The sequence below is a fragment of the Mycetomoellerius zeteki genome, unplaced genomic scaffold, assembly GCF_001594055.1.
Source record: "Mycetomoellerius zeteki isolate Tzet28-1 unplaced genomic scaffold, Tzet1.0 scaffold269, whole genome shotgun sequence".
In the NCBI taxonomy this organism is placed as follows: domain Eukaryota; kingdom Metazoa; phylum Arthropoda; class Insecta; order Hymenoptera; family Formicidae; genus Mycetomoellerius; species Mycetomoellerius zeteki.
Genome location: NW_017257248.1, coordinates 60,324 through 82,237, shown reverse-complemented (window position 1 = coordinate 82,237; position 21,914 = coordinate 60,324). Strand labels below are relative to the sequence as shown.

General features: G+C 34.4%; 1 protein-coding gene across 2 annotated transcripts in view; it reads left to right on the top strand.

Annotated features, from left to right (window-relative positions):
- The window catches only part of LOC108724064 (BTB/POZ domain-containing protein KCTD9), an 81,092-nt gene that overhangs the window by 27,450 nt on the left and 31,728 nt on the right, over window positions 1-21,914 (top strand). Inside the window, exons 2-3 of one of the 2 annotated variants that reach the window (XM_018450221.1) lie at window positions 17,616-17,737; window positions 17,834-18,010. In XM_018450221.1, coding sequence (XP_018305723.1) covers window positions 17,616-17,737; window positions 17,834-18,010 — 299 coding nt within the window. The remainder of the gene's footprint in view (window positions 1-17,615; window positions 17,738-17,833; window positions 18,011-21,914) is intronic. The other variant, XM_018450222.1, reaches the window with a different exon arrangement.

The following is a 21,914-nucleotide window of genomic DNA, read 5'->3' as shown; positions in this document are numbered from 1 at the left end:
TAGCCATTTTCGTACATCTTCGTAAGAAGTGAAGCGCTGCTGAGCAAGTGCGTGTCCCATCGATGCAAATAAGTAGTAATCAGACGGAGCCAAGTCTGGTGAGTAAGCCGCATGCGAAAGTACAATATTTCCCTACCAAACGCCTCAATCGTTTTCTTGACCAGTTTTGCTGTGTGTGATGGTGTATTATCATGAAGCAAAATCACTTTGTGTTGCCTTTTTTGATATTCCGGTCGTTTTTCACGCAAAGCTTGATTCAAATTGATCATTTGTTGTCGGTAGCGTTCAGTATTAACGGTTTCGTCAGGTTTTAGCAGCTCATAATAGATCACACCTTTCTGATCCCACCAAACACAGAGCATTGTCTTCTGTCCATAGCGATTTGGCCTTGTAGTCGATGTCGATGGTTCACCTAGAGTTACCCATGATCTTTTATGCTTAGGATTCTCAAAATATATCCACTTTTCATCGCCAGTCACAATTCGATGGAGAAATGACTTTCTTTTGTACCTGGCGAGCAGCATTTCGCAAATGGTTTTTCGGTTTTTCTGCTGTCTTTCATTCAGTTCACGTGGAATTCATTTTCCCATCTTCTGGATCTTTCCCATGGATTTCAAACGTATGGAGACGGCTTCTCGTGTCACATTCAATTGATCCGCGAGTTGTTGTTGAGTTGCTTGCAATTCGCTGTCTTCAAACTTTTTCGGTGGTTTTCCATGTTCTTCGTTTCTCACGTCAAAATCGCCAATTTTGAATTTTTTAAACCACTCAAAGCACTGTGATTTACCAAGAGCATGCTCACCGTAAGCTTCGACAAGCATTCGATCCAATTCTGCAGCAGTTTTCTTCAAATGGTAACAGAAAATCAATGCTGTCCGCAAATCGTAGTTTCCAGGCACAAAATTTGACATGTTCAACGCTATTACAAACTATACTATTGTATGAAACTTGTATTGTTGTGAGTTGAAAATCTTTGTCAGATGTCAGAACAAGGAAATGGCGTCAATGACGCGGTCTGACGGCAACTACATTGACAGCTATGTCCATCTATTGGTAAATTTCGGTTCATATTTACATACCTGGTAGAAACGTTACCTAATAAGATCCCAATAATGTACGATTTGATCACAACTACAGTCTCAGCAAGAGACACAGCAAGGCACAGAAGTTACGGTGGTTATATCTTCTTCTTCTTCAATGAATGGCACCCGACTACAAAACTGGCGAGAACCGCCCGAACACCGGGCGCCTGCGAACACGTCGTCACGCCACTAATACGCGCATCAGGATGGACGGACATCCAAAATCGCAGGACCGCTTAACGGATTTTGTGTAGTAACGAGGCACAGTCTAAAGTCGACAACACTTTTCAAAAATATAACGAGAACGAGCACCCGAGCTAAGACGCGTTCGTCCTAGTCGAGTAATGCAACCAGTTGAGAGGTGGATGCGCGCGCATACATTTTATCCCCGTTTTTAGTTGGCCATGTCTGTTTCCAATTTCAAGATCTGACTTCCCCCCCGATTCATATATTGTATGATTAGAATGATTCATATAAAAGATTTGATATCAACAATTGTGGCGCCAAGTTATAAATTCTGTTAATTTAATTAAATTTATAAAAATTTTATGTATTATTCGTAAAAAAAATTTGATATCGACTATTGGTGCCAAGTTAAATTCCATGTAATTCGGATAGCAAATTAAATAAATAATATTAACTTTAATGATATACATATCATTCCTAAAAGATTTGATATCAAGAACCGGCGCCAAGTTACATCCCATTCTTTATATCATGCCAAATTAAATAAATAATGAATATTAATCTAACGATATGTATTATTTGTGCAAACGATTTGATATCAACTGTGACGCCAAGTTAAATTCTACTATTAAAATAAAAAGTAAAACCCAAGTGATACTATCTTTATTTATTATATTATTTATTTAATCCAAATGGTACTATCTTTAATTTTTATATAATGAAACCTAAGTATACATATACGTATATCTTATTGAAGAATCTTCCTATTCCAATCCAAATGGTTTAAATTCCTCTTAAATGAAATTATTACATCACAATTCATTCAAAGACATTTTCTCTTCCAACTAAAGTAGTGGTTATTTAATTCTCCTTCAAAACATTATACAAAATATTATCACAAAATTGCGTTACCTTGCTCAATTTAAGTGTTACCACAAAAATTTAATTTAAGAATTAACCGTATAAAATGAAAAAAATTAATTTAAATAGAAAAATTTTTCATGTAAAACCACTTGGCGCTGCTAGATCGAGTAAGAAGAACTATAAAAACTATTTAAAATTGGAATGGTAATTAATAAAAATAAATAATAAAAGGTAATTATAATTTAAAAGTAATAATAAAAGTATTAATAAATTCTCTTTCACACACACACACAAAACGCATGTCTTACAAATCTAAATTAATTTTTTTTAGACTTAAACTTAATAGCATTCATAACGTCCATAATTTACACGACTCCATAACTTAATCGCATATATACACACGATAGATACTTTAACTCTCATTGAGAATGCTTTTTATTTTTATTATTTTTCTAAATATTCATACTTTTTAATATGATTCTAACTTTTCTTATTAATATGCTTCTGATTTATGTTATTTTTCTTAAGTATTTTATTCTTATTTTTAAATTAAATAACGAAATAATGTTTTTATAAATGATCATTTTAACAATAACGAGATGTAATGTTTGTTTGACAATTACATGACAAATTTTTCTATTTAAATTAAATTTTTTCATTTTATATGGTTAATTCTTTATTTTGTGGTAACACTTAAATTGAGCAAAGTAACGCAATTTTGTGATAATGTTTTGTATAATGTTTTGAAGGAGAATTAAATAACCACTACTTTAGTTGAAGAGAAAATGTCTTTGAATGAATTGTGATTAAATAACCACTACTTTAGTTGGAAGAGAAAATGTCTTTGAATGAATTGTGATGTAATAGTTTTATTTAAGAGGAATTTAAACCATTTGGATTGGAATAGGAAGATTCTTAAATAAGATATACGTATATACTTAGGTATTCATTGTATAAAAATTAAAGGTAGTAACATTTGAATTAAGCAAATAATAAATCAAGATAGTATCACTTGGGTTTTACTTTTTATTTTGATAGTAGAATTTAACTTGGCGTCACACAGTTCTTGATATCAAATCGTTTGCACAAATAATACATATCATTAGATTAATATTCATTATTTATTTAATTTGGCATGATATAAAGAATGAGATTTATCTTGGCGCCGGTTCTTGATATCAAATTTTTTATAGGAATGATACATATCATTAAAGTTAACATTATTTATTTAATTTGCTATCGGAATTACATGGAATTTAACTTGGCGCCAATTATTGATATCAAATCTTTTTTACGAATAATACATAAAATCTTGATGAATTTAATTAAATTAACAGAATTTAACTTGGCGTCATAATTGTTGATATCAGATCTTTTATATGGATCATTCTAATCATACAACATATGAATCATATACATCTCATTAGAGTTAATTAAAAAATTTGTGATACTTGGTCAAAATAGGATAGGAACATAATAATTTTAATATAATAATTTTTGAAGGGAAATTGAAGGTATTTATATTACTTGGATTAAAATAAAAAACTTAAATTTTCAATAAAAATATTTTTGATGAAAAATGAATGTTACTATTATTTTTTTTTTTTGGTAGATTGGAATAAGAGAGTATAAAATTTTGGTAGGTTGAAATGAGAGAGTAATAAAATTTAATAACTTGCCACCAGTTGTTCATATTAATCTTTCTTTAACTTGAGGTTAGTTGCTGATACCATGTTTTTTATTTTTATGTAGTAATTTTTGAAATTGAAGTACTATTACTTTTTTTGCGAAATTGAAATAAAAAACCTTTAATAAAAATACAAAAAAATACATAACGTATCACTTATTATTGTTAGTAAAAATAATATATCACTTTTGCTTTACTTTTAAAACATATGTTACATATCCCTTAGTAAAGATAGTACCATATTATATACAAAGGACCGGTTTCACCAACTCGATTAAGCCGAATCAGTGATTAATTGTCATAAGTGGTCAATTCTACTAAACAGCAAACACGATTAGTCAGTTCCACGGCCAATTAAGTAATTGTTGTTGGTGAAACCTGCCCAAATGATGATTTTTTACGAAAAGCATGTACTCTTAGCACTTTTGTTACTTTTTTTTAAAAAGGTAAGTTTGTATAATAACAAGAGACATTTGTGTTTTATTTTTTAATTGTATTAATTTGTATTATATACAAAGGACTGGTTTCACCAACTCGAATAAGACGAATCGATGATTAACTGTCAACCATAAGTGGTCAATTCTACTAAACAGCAATTAGTCAGTTCCACGGCCATAGAATTTAACTTGATTAGTTAAGATTGTAGCATCTGGGTTTTAATTTTTCACTTGATTTAGGTTTTACTACATAGTTTTTTTCAATGAGTATTTAAATACATCACCCCCATCGTCTTATAATAATAGTAATACGACGATGGTCATCTGTATTCAATGAAATTACATTTGAAGAAAAAAAATTAAAATTACTATTACTTTTTCTTTAGGGGAGGTTGGAATAAGAAGATAGTACTACTTTCTCCTTATAAGAATATCAGCGTTATCAATTCATTATCTCTTCCTAATTTTGTAGAACATTTAATTCATTTTTATATTCTTATAAGGAGAATACAGTCAATTTTAATCAATTTATAGATGTAAGATCTAAGGCCCGGTTTTTCATTATATTTAGTTAACTTGTAGTTAGGCTGGAATCAGACTACGCATTGAAGATTGAGATTGAAGATTAAAGATTGAAATTTGACCAATGAGGACAAAGAATAATATCATTTTTAGATCGCGTATGTGAGAGACAACCGATAAATAAGAGCCCTATACGGTCGAAGCTAGATCTTAAAATGCTTTAAATAAATCAATCTTGAATCACTAAATATGATATATAGGTACTTGACATATATACCACAATTGTATTCTAACGAACTGTATACCGAAATATTTCCGGACTAAACACAATTAAACCACTGTAGTAATTTCGTGAATTAAATTAAAATTCTAATAATTTCGATGCTCAATCAGGCATCATATTTCAAAGATATTAATATGCTGATAAACTATAATTAAACTTATTGCGAAAAATATTACCTCGGCCTGGAGTCGAACCCGGATCTCTTGTATTCCGTACGAGCGTCCTGAGCCATTAGACCACCGAGGCCTTAGTAATATTCTTCGCAATAATCGGTATATATAGGGGAACAACGTCATACTTTGAGGTAGTCTCTCAGTATCCGGGCTTTAACCTAACCTAACGTTTTAGCCAATGAGCTTCATTTTTGATGATAGCTGCGCTCAGCAGAGAGAACTGATCAGTTAGCGCTTAGTGATTCTTTAATATTAGTTTTTGACTTTAATTTTTTGCTAGATCTAAATATAGGAACCAATTATATTAAAGAATCACTAAATGCTAACTGATTACTTTTCTCTGCTGAACGCAGCCGATGTCATAGATGAAGCCCATTGGGTGAAACCTCAGATTAAGCTTCATTTAAGATTCGAGAGTAAGCTGGTTTTCCAGTATATAATAGGGCGTAAAGTAAATCCGTAAGTGAATGGTTGAAATCCATTTCCTACATTCTACGCTCTTATTGCTTATTACGGACTTACTCTATTAGGTTTGTTCGCGTCGCGTGCTCCAACATGTTTCAATATGCTCTTACCATAGCTCTTACTCACTCCAACTTACTTGATAGAGTGAGTAGGAGCTATGATAGGAACATGTTGGAGCTTACGACGCGAACAAACCTTTTGTGTCCTATTATATCGGAAAATTAGCTTGTTCCCAACATATCTTATTACAGCCTTACCACTACTGCTTACTGCCATTGTACATGGTCCTTAAGATAATCTGAATAGAATTAGTATTTTGTACTTGTATATAAAGTCCCAGACTCCTTAAATATCTTGAACAGTAATCATTTTTGAGAAAAATATTTTCTATAAAAGTTGTAGAGTTGAAAATGATCTATTGACTGACGGTATTAATTTGACCTTGGATGGCGCTACCAAAGTCAAGTCAAGGTCAAATCGATTTTTTTAAACGAAACACCTTATTTTTTATTTTAGAATCTAATAGCTGAGGTCGGGAGCTTTCCAAAACACTATAATGAAGCCTCTTTTTAATCAGTACTTTTCAAGTTATGAGAGTTGAGAGTTACGGAACCGTCGGCATTAGCATTATCTAAGGTATTACGTAGAGATTGCCCGACTGGATTTATGGGTCATGTATGTGCCCGCGAATGTCTGTATCTCTATTTCCTCCTCCCTCCTACCCTTTTCTTCTCTTTCACCCCCCCCCTTCCCTTCTACTCCTTTCTATCCCCTCTCCCTCCTTCCCACCCTTTCAACAAAGCTGGAGACTACATAAGCTAGAGATCTCTCCTGTCAAGTTCACTCTTTCTGTGACCTGCGATTGAGAAGGTATACTTTTTCGTGACACTCCGTTCTGAGATTGCTTATCGCCACATAGTTATCTTTGTTTATAAAGTATTTATTTAAAATACTTACTGAAAATAATGCTTACTGAACAGGAGCGTATATCCCTTTTAATGATGCGAGGATGGGATGATCGTAGGAGGTCTTACGCACATGTGACAGAACTTTTCAATTAAACTTTTAGGAATGAGGACAATGGTATCTCTAAATCGACTGTTATTCGTACTGTACAACGTTTTGAAGAAATGGGTTTTGTAAAAGATCGTAATAGACAAGGTAGACCAGCAATAGCGACAAATCCTGATAAAAGATTGAATGGTCTACAGTCTTTTATCGAAAATCCGCGTAATTCAATTCGCAAAGTTGCACAACAACACGACATCGATCCTATGTCAGTTCATAAAATTCTAAAAAAGGAGAAATTTCATCCATATAAGATCGATCTGATGCAGGAACTATGTGAAGATGATTTTGATCGTCGCATTGAATTTTGCGAAAGTATGATGTTAAATATCGATAGAAATGTTTATTTGTAGTCAACATTATTTTTTCAGATGAAGCTACTTTTGAGCTAACCAGGAATATAAATACATAATTACAGATATTGGAGCGATGAAAGTCCTCATTGAATGTACGAGGCACATACTCAGAATTAGCAAAAAGTTAACGTATGGGCTGGAATTTTAAATGAAGCCATTATTGGACCTGTCTTTATTGAAAGTAATTTAAACGCTGACAATTACTTAGTCATGCTTCAAGATGAAATAGTTTCGACAATCCGAAACATCGCTCGTCAAAACTTCAATGACATTTGGTTTCAGCAAGATGGAGCGCCATCTTACTACGGTTTACGAGTACGCCAATATCTGAACGAAGTTTTTCCGAATAGGTGGATAGGAAGAAGGGGTTATATTGAATGGCCAGCACGATCACCTGATCTAAATCCACTCGACTATTTTTGTGGGGATATTTAAAGGGAAAAATTTATAATACTAAACCTCGAAATCTTAATGATCTACATCAACGAATAATAAATGAATTTAGAATCATGCCTCGCGAATTCTGTAGAAATGCAGTCTTAAGTTTTTATAATCGTCTAGCATATTGTCAGACTGCGGAGGGACGCCAATTTGAGTATTTGCTATAATATGGAATATTCTTTTAACCCTAGCTCGCCATACTGAGATATGACATATCTAATGCGATTTTTCATATTGCAATTCAGACTTTAACTTTTTATGATGTAATTTAAGAATAAAATATTTTTTGTTTATTTGTTCTTGTCTTACTCTAGAGATATCAATTTTGCATGTGATAAGTTAAAAATATGTTTTCTATTCAGAGATATAACTTGACGAAGTTCCAGATCCCGGTGGGGTCTAGCCGAGAAAGTAACTAAAAACTAATAGGTAAGGCGAGTTGGGTTAAAGGAATAACAAATGCTCAAACGAATGACAGTTGATTTAGATATACTATTGTCTTTATTTCTAAAAGATTAATTGAAAATCTTGTCGCTCGCGTAAGACCTCCTATGATCACTCCATCCTCGCATTGTTAAAAGGGATATACGCTCCTGTTCAGTAAGTATCATAAAGAATTTTAAATAAATATTTTATAAACAAAGGTGTGTGGCGATAAGCAATCTCAGAATGGAGTATCACGAAAAAGTATTCTCAATCGCAGGTCACAGAAAGAGTAAACTTGACAGGAGGGATCTCTAGTTTATATAGTCTTTAGCGTTGTTGAAAGGGTGGGAAGGAGGGAGAGGGGATGGAAAGGAGTAAGAGGGAAGGGGGGAGGAGAAGGAAAGGGTAGGAGTTAGGAGGAGATAGAAATACAGACATTCGCTGGCACATACATGACTCATAAATCCAGTCGGGCAATCTCTACGTAATACCTTAGATAATGCTAATGCCGGCGGTTCCGTAACTCTCAACTCTCATAACTTGCAAAGTACTGATTAAAAAGATGCTTTATTATAGTGTTTTGGAAAACTCCCGACCTCAGCTATTAGATTCTAAAATAAAAAATAGGGTGTTTCGTTGAAAAAAATCGATTTGACCTTGACTTGACCTTGGTGACGCCATCCAAGGTCAAATTGATAAGGTCAGTCAATAGATCATTTTCAACCCTACAACTTTTGTATAAAACATTTTTCTCAAAAATGATTACTTTTCAAGATATTTAAGGGGTCCGGGACTTTTTCTACACTCTGTATATGACACAATATCTTGTGAAATAAGAAAAAATATAGAAATATAATTACAATATATTGTATTTATTTCACATTCCCTAATTCATATTAAAACAAACAACAGAAATAATGTTCACCATGATATTTACAAAAATTATAACATAAATAAGTTAAAGAAAAATTGCCAATGTGAGCCAACACAAGATGTGTTTTGTGAAATAACTATCGTATATTATAAATCATAAGTATAAATTACAGACGTTTCGACGTCATTATTGTGTCCTCTTTAATTAAATATAGAAATAACATATTCTAAAACATATTCTAAATATAGTATAGTAAGCAACTTTACTTTATTTCATTGGAACGCTTACTATAACTAGAATATGTTAATCCTACATCTAAAGAGGACACAATAATGATGCTGAAACATCTGTAATTTATACTTATTATTTATAATATATGACAGTTAGAAACAAATTTTCTACTGTTAATAATAAACTATTCAAAGGTTTTAATATTTAACAGTAGAAAATTTGTTTCTAACGCAGAGAATTTTAAAACTATAATTACGTTGTCGTATGTTGTGCTATAAGAAATTGGCCAATCCCAGTTGACCTGTTACACAATAGAGTCGCAATTCATAAACCATAAGAAATTGGCCAATCGTAGTCGATTATTTTTGTCATACGATTGACCAATTTCTTATCGCATAATCCCGTAACCAATTAGAAGCGATCTGCTGCTGTGGTTTCGTGACTTAATGAATACCCTAAACACTTAATTCCTCGACGGTCAGCACCTAGACATTTAGTTTCTCGACGGCGAAGACCTAGACCCCCATTTTCTCGATGGTGAACATTTAGAAACTCACTTCCTCGATAGCGAACACCTAGACATTCATTACCCCAACAGCGAACACGTAGACACTTACTTCTTCGTCAACGAACATATAGACTTAGACACTTAATTCCTCGACGGCGAACACCTAGACGCCCACTTCCTCGACTGCAAACATCTGGACACTCATTTTCTTGACGGCGAACACTTAGACACCTACTTCCTCGACAGCGAACACCTAGACACTCATTTCCTCGACGGCGAACACCTAGACACCCACTTCCTCGACGGTGAACACCTAGACACTTAGTTTCTCGATGGCGAACATCTAGACATTCATTTTATCGACGGTGAACACCTAGACACTCATTTCCTCGATGGTGAACACCTAGACACCCACTTTATTTTATTATTACCGAGACACTCAGACCGACTTTACCAACCTGTTGTTTAAAAAAAAAACCTACCAAGACACTACCGTATATTAATCGTATGTATAATAGTATACAGATAGCGCTGGTGATATACAGATAGTAGCGCTCGCTGATCATCATGTACACCACTAGCACTCCTTGCATAAAAAATGTCAAAAAGACATCAAATGGAATGCGCGGAATATGGTCAACGACGACGATAATAATAATAACGACGTCTGAAATCTGAAACTGAAAAGTTACAGATCCGGACTCTGCGTCGTAATATCTCAGTTCGTAGGGCACGTAGAAAAAAAATAAAAACACTTATTATACAATCCGAGCGGTAGCTGTCGATTGAGCGTATATAGAACTTGATCAGTTCAATTATCGAGAACCGATAATCTCAATCCCCCGCGACTCACCGGTTCGATTAATAAAGGAGGCACGGCAGTGTCACTGCGCTTTGGCTTAGCGCCGAGACACTATCCGTATCTCCAGATAGAAAAAGAGGTTTTTTGTTCAGTTACTATTTGTTTATTGGGAAATACAATATTTTGCTGCAAAGTAAAGTTTAAAGTTCCCCGGATTTTGGAGAATTTTAAACTTTATATTCGAGTCAAACAACACTCTCAACAATGGAGAGTTAAGGCGCCCAACTCGACGCTCATGGGACACCATGAAAGGCGTTGGTTGCTTAAGACAGCAGGACGGTAGCCATGGAAGTCGGAATCCGCTAAGGAGTGTGTAACAACTCACCTGCCGAAGCAACTAGCCCTGAAAATGGATGGCGCTGAAGCGTCGAGCCTATACTCTGCCGTCAGCGGCAAGGGGGGCGGCCGCGTGCGCGTCGCGTACGCGCCGCCACGAAGCCCTGACGAGTAGGAGGGTCGCGGCGGTGTGCGCAGAAGGGTCTGGGCGCGAGCCTGCCTGGAGCCGCCGTCGGTGCAGATCTTGGTGGTAGTAGCAAATACTCCAGCGAGGCCCTGGAGGACTGACATGGAGAAGGGTTTCGTGTGAACGCCGTTGCACACGACTCAGTCGATCCTAAGCCCTAGGAGAAATCCTACGCCTTTATGAGCCAACACTAGATTTTAATGTGAAAATTAAAATTACATGGATATACAATATAGTACAGTACACAAGTGTACGTTTCGATCTTTGGTTGAGGTCCTTTTCAATACATTAACACCCTTATTAATTGTCCCTATTTCAAATATAACATTATAGTCAAGTCCTATTTCATCCTGGTCGTCAAAATGGTAAATTTGAAGATTGACAGAAATGCATGGTTATTCATTTGGTACATGTTTCACTGGACTGCTGTTTAGTTCTTCTTGGTGTGGCACTGAACTCAGCAGTCCAGTGAAACATGTACCAAATGAATAACCATGCATTTCTGTCAATCTTCAAATTTACCATTTTGACGATCAGGATGCAATAGGACTTGACTATAATGTTATATTTGAGATAGGGACAATTAATGAGGGTGTTAATGTATTGAAAAGGACCTCAACCAAAGGTCGAAACGTATACTTGTGTACTGTACTGTATTGTATATCCATGTAATTTTAATTTTCACATTAAAATCTAGTGTTGGCTCATAAAGGCTTGTTGAGAGTGTTGTTTGATTTAATCTGGTGAGCGCGCCTTGAAAGAATATTTTTATTTTTATTTATATTCGAGTTTAGCACGTCCAAATTTAAAGATTGACCGATTTTATACGTTTTCATCACAGGCAAATATTGACCCTAAACTGCCACCGTTCTTTCAACATTTTCCTATTCAAATTTATACTGTGCTTCAACCTATGCTGTGTAATAACTGATTGGCAGGAAGTTTTCGTATTAATGTGATTTCTGTGTTCGTCAATTCTCGTTTTTAATAAACGACCCGTTTGCTCAACATAGATTGCATTACAATCACGACATTGTATCTTATACACAACGTTCTTATTGGAACCTGAGGGGAGTCTATCTTTGTGGACTTTGATGATGCTCTCCAATTTATTAAGGCTATGATAACAAAGATTAATAACGTATAATAAATCAACCTGACTAAGACTCCTTATAAATCAGAAAACAAGGAAAGAACAAGGGCAATAGGAGTCAAGCGCGGGAAATGTTGCTCAAATAACACGACTATCGTAGCGTAAAACTTCTTTATTTTACTAAAGCGCTTACATGTTTCGGCTCATTTTTTAGGCTTCTTCAGAGACAACTAATAAACTCACATATATAGAATATTCGTTATTATCAAAAGATGATGCCCACTAGCGATGCTGTCCATTGCAGTGACGGAGTGGCGAATGGGAATGTTAGGTTGTCGTTGTACCCTAAGGTACAGAATTCTACTGGTGGGATAGTTAGAGAGATACAGATTGATCCTCAGCCTTTTCTCCCATTGATTCCTCCTCCATCGTTTTCCTCACCAAGGAATGGCTGGTTCGTGAATCTGTTAACTGTTTCCATACCTCCCAACGTACAGAACTTTTTACAATTGGAAAATAGGGAAATAGCTTTGCCTTACCTTCGAACAATAGATTAGAGTTAACGGTCGACCTTATTAAATGTATCGAAAGTAATATTTACAAATTATCTATTGATAAACGGATCGCGATCTCAAACCACTCACTTCTGGTTTTGAATAACTTAGCTTCTTGTCCCTTACATCGTACGGAGATAGATAGGAGGTTGTTGCAACTAGTGAAAGACATTAGGACCTTTTTAAGGGATGTGAATGATAGGATTGTCTTTACTCGTGCGGATAAGGGTAGTGTGATGGTAGCATTAGATAGACAGGTGTATATTTCCAAGGTAAATGAAATGCTTCAGGACGAGAATACGTATGAGGTTGTTAGAAGGGATCCGACGAAGAGGATAGTAACGAATTTACGCGCCTTATTAGTTGGTTTCTCTTCCGAAGATACATAAGCAGGATTGTCCCTTTCGTATAATAGTTTCTTCGATAAATAGTCCCTTGTATTCGTTGGCAGTGTTTCTTCACAATATTATCATTAAAACAATTCCTAAGGCGGATAGTCATTGAAAATAGTTTCAAACTTGTTAAGGAACTTGATAGTAGGCGGCTTAGTAATGAATTCCAGTTAATGTCATTGGATGTTGTTAGCCTCTTCATTAACGTACCCATCGACTATGCGATGGACTGTATCAAAGACCATTGGAGCTTTATCTCTAGAGATTGCTGTTTATCGGAAAAGGAATTCATTAAAGCGGTTCATTTTGTTTTGGATTCTACTTTCTTTGTTTTTGATAGTGTTACTTATAAGCAGAATTATGATACGCCCATGGGCTCCCCGTTGTCTCCCGTCATCGCGGATTTAGTTATGCGAAAGTTGGAGAGTAGAGCTTTGTCTTCGATTAGATTCCCGTTGCCCTTTTATTATAGTTATATGATATGTTGATGACATAATCTTGGCGGCTCCTGATTATTCGGTTAGTTCCATTCTTGAGATTTTTAATTCTCAGCACCCACGGCTTCAGTTTACTATGGAAGTGGGGGGTGATAGATTAAATTTTTTGGCTGTTACAGTGATTAGAGATAATGAGACGATAGAGTTCGACTGGTACCACAAGCCGACGTTTTCAGGTAGATACTTGAACTTCTGGTCACAGCATCAGGCTTCCCAAAAAATAGGCACAGTCGCGGGATTAGTTGATAGAGTAGTTCTGTTTTCGAATCCCAAATTTCACTTTAGTAACTTTGTTTTCATAATTGAAGTATTGTTAGGGAATGATTATCCATTAGACTTTATATTTGAGAACATTAGCAACCGGTTGAAGAACGTTATCATGGCTAGTAATAGGAAAGATGTGGTTAGGGAGAATAGCGTGGATGTAGTGCAACCTTCGTGGTTCACGATTCCTTTCGTTCGTGGCATTACTGAGAGGTTTAATAGCTTAAAGGGCGATCATATGAGGGTGTCGTTTTATAGCATTAACAAATTGCGAGAATTCATTAGGGTACAGAAGGATCCTTTACCGCGTAGTAATAAGTCGAATGTAGTTTACAAGATTTCTTGTAAGGACTGTGACGCGAGTTACGTGGGACAGACGTGTAGACAGCTAAAAATAAGAGTCACGGAACACAAGAACCTTATCCGATGGATCACATCCACCCGCAACGTCATAACGTAGTACCGGTTGCAAGAGGGCCATGAGTTCGATTGGGACAACGTTGCAATACTGGACGAGGAACCACACTACCGGAAGAGACTGACTTCGGAAATGATATTCATCAGGAGACAAACGCACGGACTTAACATGCAGACGGATATGGAGGGGCTCCCCAAGGCCTACCTCTCGATCATCGACAAGCTATAAAAGGTCGAATTGTTGTCGCGCTTAGTCAGTCAGTGTCGCTCGTACACAGGAAGTAGTCTTTCTAATGTTGATTTTAAATTATTTTCAAAATTCTTTTTCTTGAATTTGATTAACTTTTTAACGTTAGTTTTCTAATTGCTATCTCAATAAAGACCAACTAAATCAAAAAGAGACTAACTGTGTCTGACACTGACTGGCCAACTTATCAGAAACCGGTTTTTGAATTACTAATAGTATTGTTTGCGATATGGTGCCGTGTGATCATGGTGAACTTCCTAACTTTCGGGATAATTAATTATAATTTCAAAATTTTCTGATATATTAATTTTTCACTTTCTCTATTCCGAGATTTCAAAAATTTCTTTTCGTTTTTCTTTATTTCATTCTTATGTGGGTTTAATCTGGCATTTATATTCTCGATACGGGGGAGCTGACCATGACAAGTTAATATTTGTTATATTTTATATATGTATGTGAGTTTATGTTGTCTCTGAAGAAGGCTAAAAAATGAGCCGAAACATGTAAGCGCGTTTAGTAAAATAAAGAAGTTTTACACTTTATAGTCGTATTATTTGCGCAACGTCTTCCGCGCTTGATTTCTATTGCCCATGTTCTTTCTGAATTCTTTTGTTATACATTACTTTTAGATTTAATTTCAATAGTTTCTTTTCGTATTTTTATGAACCTATTGAGTTGGTTTAAACATTTGTAACCTATCGTGACCAACGATTTATTTAAACAAGTAGTGACCTTATTTGTTAAATTTTTTTATAAAAGCAATGTAACATTTCTTACATTTAGGCGTGTTTGTACTTATATTTACGTCAGTATTCTTATTCTTTGTAGTCGATTGCATTTTTTTTATTAAAGAGCTTGTTTAGTCTAATGTTAATCTCTTTAAAAATTAATTCCAATGAGTAGCCATTCTCTAAATACCATTTTTATAACAAATTCGATATTCTCACTCTGGAACACAGGATGAGACAAACCAATTGCTCTATCAACTAGATTATAAATAACCCCTGTTGGAATATACAATTTAACTTTCAAGTAAATGATTATTTCTAGTTTTATGTATAGAGTTTTCTTTTTCTTATCTATATTTCTTGTTTTCCGTGGTTTTAGCCTCTCCTTTTAGTTGCCTCGCTGAGCGCGTCCTCGCTGAGCGCGCCGTTATATATATATATATATGTATTCTTTGCTTACTCTGTCCGCGCCTTTTTCCTTTGTCTGAATAATAAAGATATATATTCGATTGTAATTGTGTCTGAGTTCAATAATCCCATAACTCAACAACTCTAATTTTTTGGCATAGCGGATGATTTGAATAAAATGATAAATATCTGCTCAAGAATGTCTTCTTATGGGACCAATTTACGTAAATTTTGTTATCTTTAATATTCAGCGAAAGGTTTAAAAAACTACGATTACATTCAATTTCCAAAGTGAACTGCATGACTATGGAAGTTATTAAATATTCTCTAAAACTGAATTAATGTATTATTACTGATTACATCAGTTATAAGTGTAGCATTGGAGTCATCAGTGAATATTTACTGTTTTTCAGTAATAATTCACTGATTTACTAGAGATTTATGATTTTCTGCAGATTCAATCTGTAGAAACCATAACTTTTCAAAATGAATCAGTGTATTATTACTGAAAAACAGTAGATATTTGCTGATGTTACAGTTATAAGTAGTATAGCATTGATGTTAGTAATAATACACTGATTCACTTTTAGAGAGTATGTTAACAATATTCTGAATTTGGTCAGAAGATGCTGCCATGATAATATCATCAATATACCTATAATAAGACGGTAATTCTAAATTCAAATTATTTAACGCTTTTTTTTCTTGATCTTGCAACACTAAGTTCGCAATTATAGGAGACAACGGAGATCTCATTGATATGCCAAACGTTTGTTTATAAATCTTGTTAAAAGTGAAATACGTTTAAATACGAATTTAATATAAACTCCAATGTGGATATAACATTACCAATGGGAATGCTCGTATTTCTCTCAATTTGATTCTATCATTTTTCAATGCTCTGAATTGCAAGATCTAGAGGAATGTCCGTTAACATCGAGATAATGAAAAACTGATATTATCAGAATTATTTATATTACAATATTTGATAAGATTGATTTTATTAATCCTGTTTTTGTTAGATTTATCGATCAACTACTTTAATTTTCTGTGTAATTGTATATATATATATGACTGTCTTTATCGAAAGTTCTCAAAAGAAATCGAATGTTTTACCAAATCATTCCAAACATACTGTGGTACGTTTGATAAATTAGATGGAAAAATTTTTGATTCGTCTTATAATGTTTAAATTGTAAATTGTGAAAGAAATTATTAGAAAGATGTGATGGAAAAACATTATTAGAAATACATAATTTAAAAAATGGACCTGTGATATAGCTCTTATAAGTTTATAATTAATATCAATCCAATGTTTCAAAGTTAAAGCCTTTTTTTTACGTGGAGAAAATCTAACCCCCTTTATGGAGCGACGATCCCCGAAAAGATCGTCTCATCATGAAGGAGAAGACACACTCTCGGGTATTCGCAAGCGGTCACCCATCCAAGTACTAATCATGTTCAACGTCACTTGACTTCAATGATCGGTCGAGAACTGGTACTTTTGAACGTAATATGGAAGTTGTCCAAAACCTCATGATTAGTATTGGTAAATAAAGTCAAAATAATAACGATGAAATTTAAATGGAAAGTTATTAGAACGCATTGTACGACCTGCATGCAAATAAATTGAAATGTGTAAAATATCTAACTCGAGATTGTTATGCAAAAATTAGTAGTTAAAAAGATCAAAAAACATGAACAACGTTTATTGGATCTTTAAAAATAAACTAGTTTATTACAACATACATTAAGAATTAAACTAGTTTTTTATCTATAAATTAATCGAAAACCTGTTGCAATGATTGCTTAACATAAATGATATTAATAAAATGCTGGTCCTAAATCCTAGTATTATCCGTTGGATGACTCTTTTTGAGATTATGTCTTTGTCGAATAGATACTACGCTTTTAAAACAATAGATGGCTGTACTAAAGTCCTAGAACAAAAACTCACAAACCACAAAAACTCACAAAAATTCCAAAAATTTAGGTTTTTCTGGAAAAAACTGGGTTTTTGCCAACCTTATTTGATTGAAATATTAAATTTCAGTAATTTATTATGATGTGTATTATATTTATTGTAGGTATTTGTAGTGACTCATTCATTAGATGAATTATTAACGGCAGCTAGCGCAAAATTTGAAATAACTGCAAAAAGAATTTTTACATCACAAGGTGGTGAAATTGATGATATTAAACTCATTAGGTAAAAAGCTTATTTACTTTTATATTTTGTTTATACATAATAATGCGTTAAATTTTTTTAGATTGATAAAGTATAACTTTCAATTTTCCTTTGCAGAGATGATGACATTTTACATGTTTCAAATGGGGAAAATTTTATATATACAAATAAGATTTTGAGCCATAATCAACTAAGCAAGAATTCGGAGTGGATTACACTGAATGTCGGAGGAAAATATTTTACCACAACTAGGAATACTTTAACCAAGAAAGAACCTATGAGTATGTTAGCAAGGTATATTATCTTTTTCTAATTAGTCAGTTTCTATTGGGATGGATGTATACAGTTAAGCGTGCGTGCGTGCACACGTGCAATTTCCTAACAAACTTCAAATTAATATTCTCATAGTTACTTTTTTAAGTGAAAGAATTAATCTCAGAAAAAATAAATCATTTGACGTGTAATAAAAGTATCAATACTATATAAATCAACACAGAAGATATTCATATAAATATTCGCCCAGGAGGTTGGTCACGGAGGTAATTTTTGAACAAGGGCTAGGTAATTCAGCGGCAATCCAAACGAAACTTTGTGTGGTCTGAGATAATTTTTGGTAAATCTAAATAATCTTTAGTGTTCTCAGGTAATCTTGGGTAATCTAATAGGAAATCCTAATGCGGGGTCTACAACAGAAGTCGTAGCGGTTGTAGGGTCTTAAGTCGTAGAAAATTGATCAATCATAGTCGATTATTCTTTTCATATTCGACTGTGATTGATTAATTTTCTACGACTTAAGGCTCTACGACCGCTACGACTTTTATTGTAGACCCCGCATAAGTAATCTAACAAGGGAACGACGCGAGGTTTTTTCTTGATTGCTTTGAATTTTTGCCAGTAAATTGGGCATCGAAAATAAATCGACACATATTTTGCCATTTGCTCAAACCTTCAATAAGTAGTTTAAGAGATATTAAGCTGTAAAATTTAGAGGTCTGCAAAACGTCTTCAACTCGGGCTTGAGCTCGATAGTTCTATATTTCTCAGGCTTGATGTTCTACTAGGCGGAGTGGGGACAAATGAAATCGAAAAAGTGGGGAAGAAAAAAGCCTGAGTTCAGCTTATTGAGCTTATTAGGCTCGAGAGGCTCAATATGAATTCGAGCCGTTCAGGCTCGAAACAGCACACAGTCAATAGCACTAATAATAGTAATAACGTCTTTTTGAACACATCTTATATTTATGCGATGCTATTGTTTACAAATATCGATTTCAAGAAACATTGACTGTCTCGATTCAAAACATCTTAAGCCGTATCGAGCTTCAGACAGAAGCTCGAGCCTAAAAGCTCTAGCCTGACAGAGTTCGAACTTCTAGTTTTTCAGCCGAGCTTGAGCTTGAAATTATGACATTTTGCACGCCTCTAGTATTAGGTGTTGAACTTAATTCCTGCCGTTTTTTTGTCTCCAAAATTGATTTGTTTCGAAGGGAAGATGAATGAATACCTTAATCAAAGTAATTTCCTCCATTTTTTACTACTTTTTCCCATCTCTCTGGCAACAGGGCAATCCAACGACGGTAGAACGCGGTCTCTTTCGAGGCGATCCATTCATCCACCCATTTTTGAACTTCGTTGTAACTGGAGTGTGTGTCCGTAAGTGCGTGTTGCATCGATCGGAACAGATGGTAATCCGACGGTGCCAAGTCTGGAGAGTACGCTGGATGCGGGAGAACTTTCCATTCAAGCTCTAGAAGTGTCTGCTTCACGCTTTTCGCGACATGCGGTCGAGCGTTATCATGCAACAAAATGACTTTGCGTCGATTGTTGGCTACGGATGATCATTTTCAATCGATTGGAAAATCTCTTTGGCGTCGAGAAATCTAACCTGTGAGGATTGAATCACTTTCAGCGATGTCTAAACTACAAAAGACATATGACTTCATCGTCGAAACTCGCCAGTGTTGGAGCCAGCACTCTTTAGTAGCGAGCGGCAGGAATTAAGTTCAATATCTAATAAAATTGGTCATACTACACTCTTAAAACTCTAGATCGTCGGTTCAAATGTCAGCAGTGACAATTTTATTTTAATATTAGCATATTTCATAATAAGCATTTAGAAAGTTTAAAAGTATTTATAAACATTTTAGAAAAATTTAGGAACATTTATGAAGTGACACATTAATAGAATTAATATATAAGTTGTTTTTGATAAAAAAGCTTTTAAAATTATATATATATAATTGTTTGTATTTTTCTAATTAAAAATGACATGAAAAACGTATTTTTTATTTAGTCAAAATTTTAAAAAATGTAAAAAAGTAAAAAGAAGTCACTATCTGAGATTTGAATCGGCAATCTAGAGTTTTAAGAATGTCTGACCAGTTTCAAAGCTTAATATCTTTTAAACTACTGAGCAAACGGCAAAATACATGTCGATTTTTCTTCGATGCCCAACCTACTGGCAAAAATTCAGAGCAATCGAGGAAAAAGACCTCGCGTCGTTTCTTTATAAGAGTAATATCAAATAATCTGTAGGTAATTTTAGATTTTTAAAGTAGTCTCAGATAATTTGAGGTAATCTAAGGTAATTTTCGATTTTTTAAGTTACTGAAGTCATTGACGAGCATTTTGAACTTTTTTTACTTATAATTATATACACTACGCGCATAAATTAAAGCATCACCTCTCACACCTTCGAAAAACTTCAAAGAAGTGTAACTTCTACAAAAATGGTCAAAATGAGATTTTAAAAAAAGCATTTTATAGCTTAAAATCTCTACTTTCCAGATCTGTATAACGAAATAACGATTCGGCTGATTTTTACGGAACTACATGATTATAAAGGAAGATCCGTAAAATCTCAAAATTTTTTGTAAACTTTGCACAGTTTCATGTCGTGAATGAGAAGTCAGGCACAAATACAATTCAGCTTTCGAAAGCGTGATCCTTTACCTTTAATTTACTTTTTTTTACCTCTGTACGATTTTTTTTTACCGAGTTATTCAACATTGAAGTAAAAATGATCCCTTTGACTTTGACTGCTCATAAAAGACGAACGGAGTGACGTACAGCATTTTTTAAACAAGTAAAAAAAAGTTCAAAGTTTTCTCTTTAAGATGCTTTTATCAATTTTTAGACACAGATAAGCGTTTTATGTAAAAACTTAAGTGAAAGGTAAAGTTGAAAACTGAGACAATTACCTGTTCCTATTCAACTCGATCTTTTCTGATTAAAAAGAGAGAGAAACCCTATGATATTAACGTAATTTTACACTTTAGGGTCTACTGATTTCAACGAGACTCATACAAAACAGTTGCAACATTTTAAAACTAATGTCCTTCATGTTCGTAGTTACGAACAAGACGACATTTATTGATTTGAATTTAATCTTATATCGCAGCATATATGCGATCACACCGCTGGCATTAGCGTTATCCGAAGTGTACCACGTGGAGGTTGCACAGTCGGATTTGCGCTTCTTGTGTTTGTGTGCTGTGCGTGTACGTGTGCGCGCGCGCGCGTGTATGTATGCTGCGTGTGTGCACGCGCGTGTGTGTGAAAATGAAAAAATTAAATTTTAATATGAGGTATTGCTGCCTTTATTATAAATTACGTCTCTTAAACGTTGTTGCATGTTTATGCACCGCCGGATCGCTGCTTGCGGAATTTGATGCCAAACTTGACGAAATGCTTCTGTTATATTAATTCTAATGTTTGTATTCATGGATAATGTCGTCGCAATCGACGCTCAAGCATATCCCAGACATGCTCAATCGGGTTGAGGTCCGGGCTCGGCGGGTGGTTCAAAACGTTAACACGATTTGCGTCGATTTTTTAAAACTTTTTTTGCTTTTTTAAAAAATGCTGTACGTCACTCCGTTCGTCTTTTATGAACCTCTATAAAGTTGGCAGGACCAAATCAGCAGAATCAAATCGGACCTATCGGAATTTTTAGTACCTATTTTGTACTAAATTGTACCATCAATAATAATTTTGTACCATGTGCCATTTCGAAGAAAATCATGGCGCTGCTAGCTTAATATTAAGCTGGCAGGACCAATTAAAAAAAAAAGGAAAAAATAAAAATGATATCAGAAATCAATAGGATTGAATTTGTACTATTTTGTACCACCAAAAACAATTGTATATCACGTGTCATTTCCAAGAAAACAGTGCCGCTGCTAGTTTAACATTTAAGCGC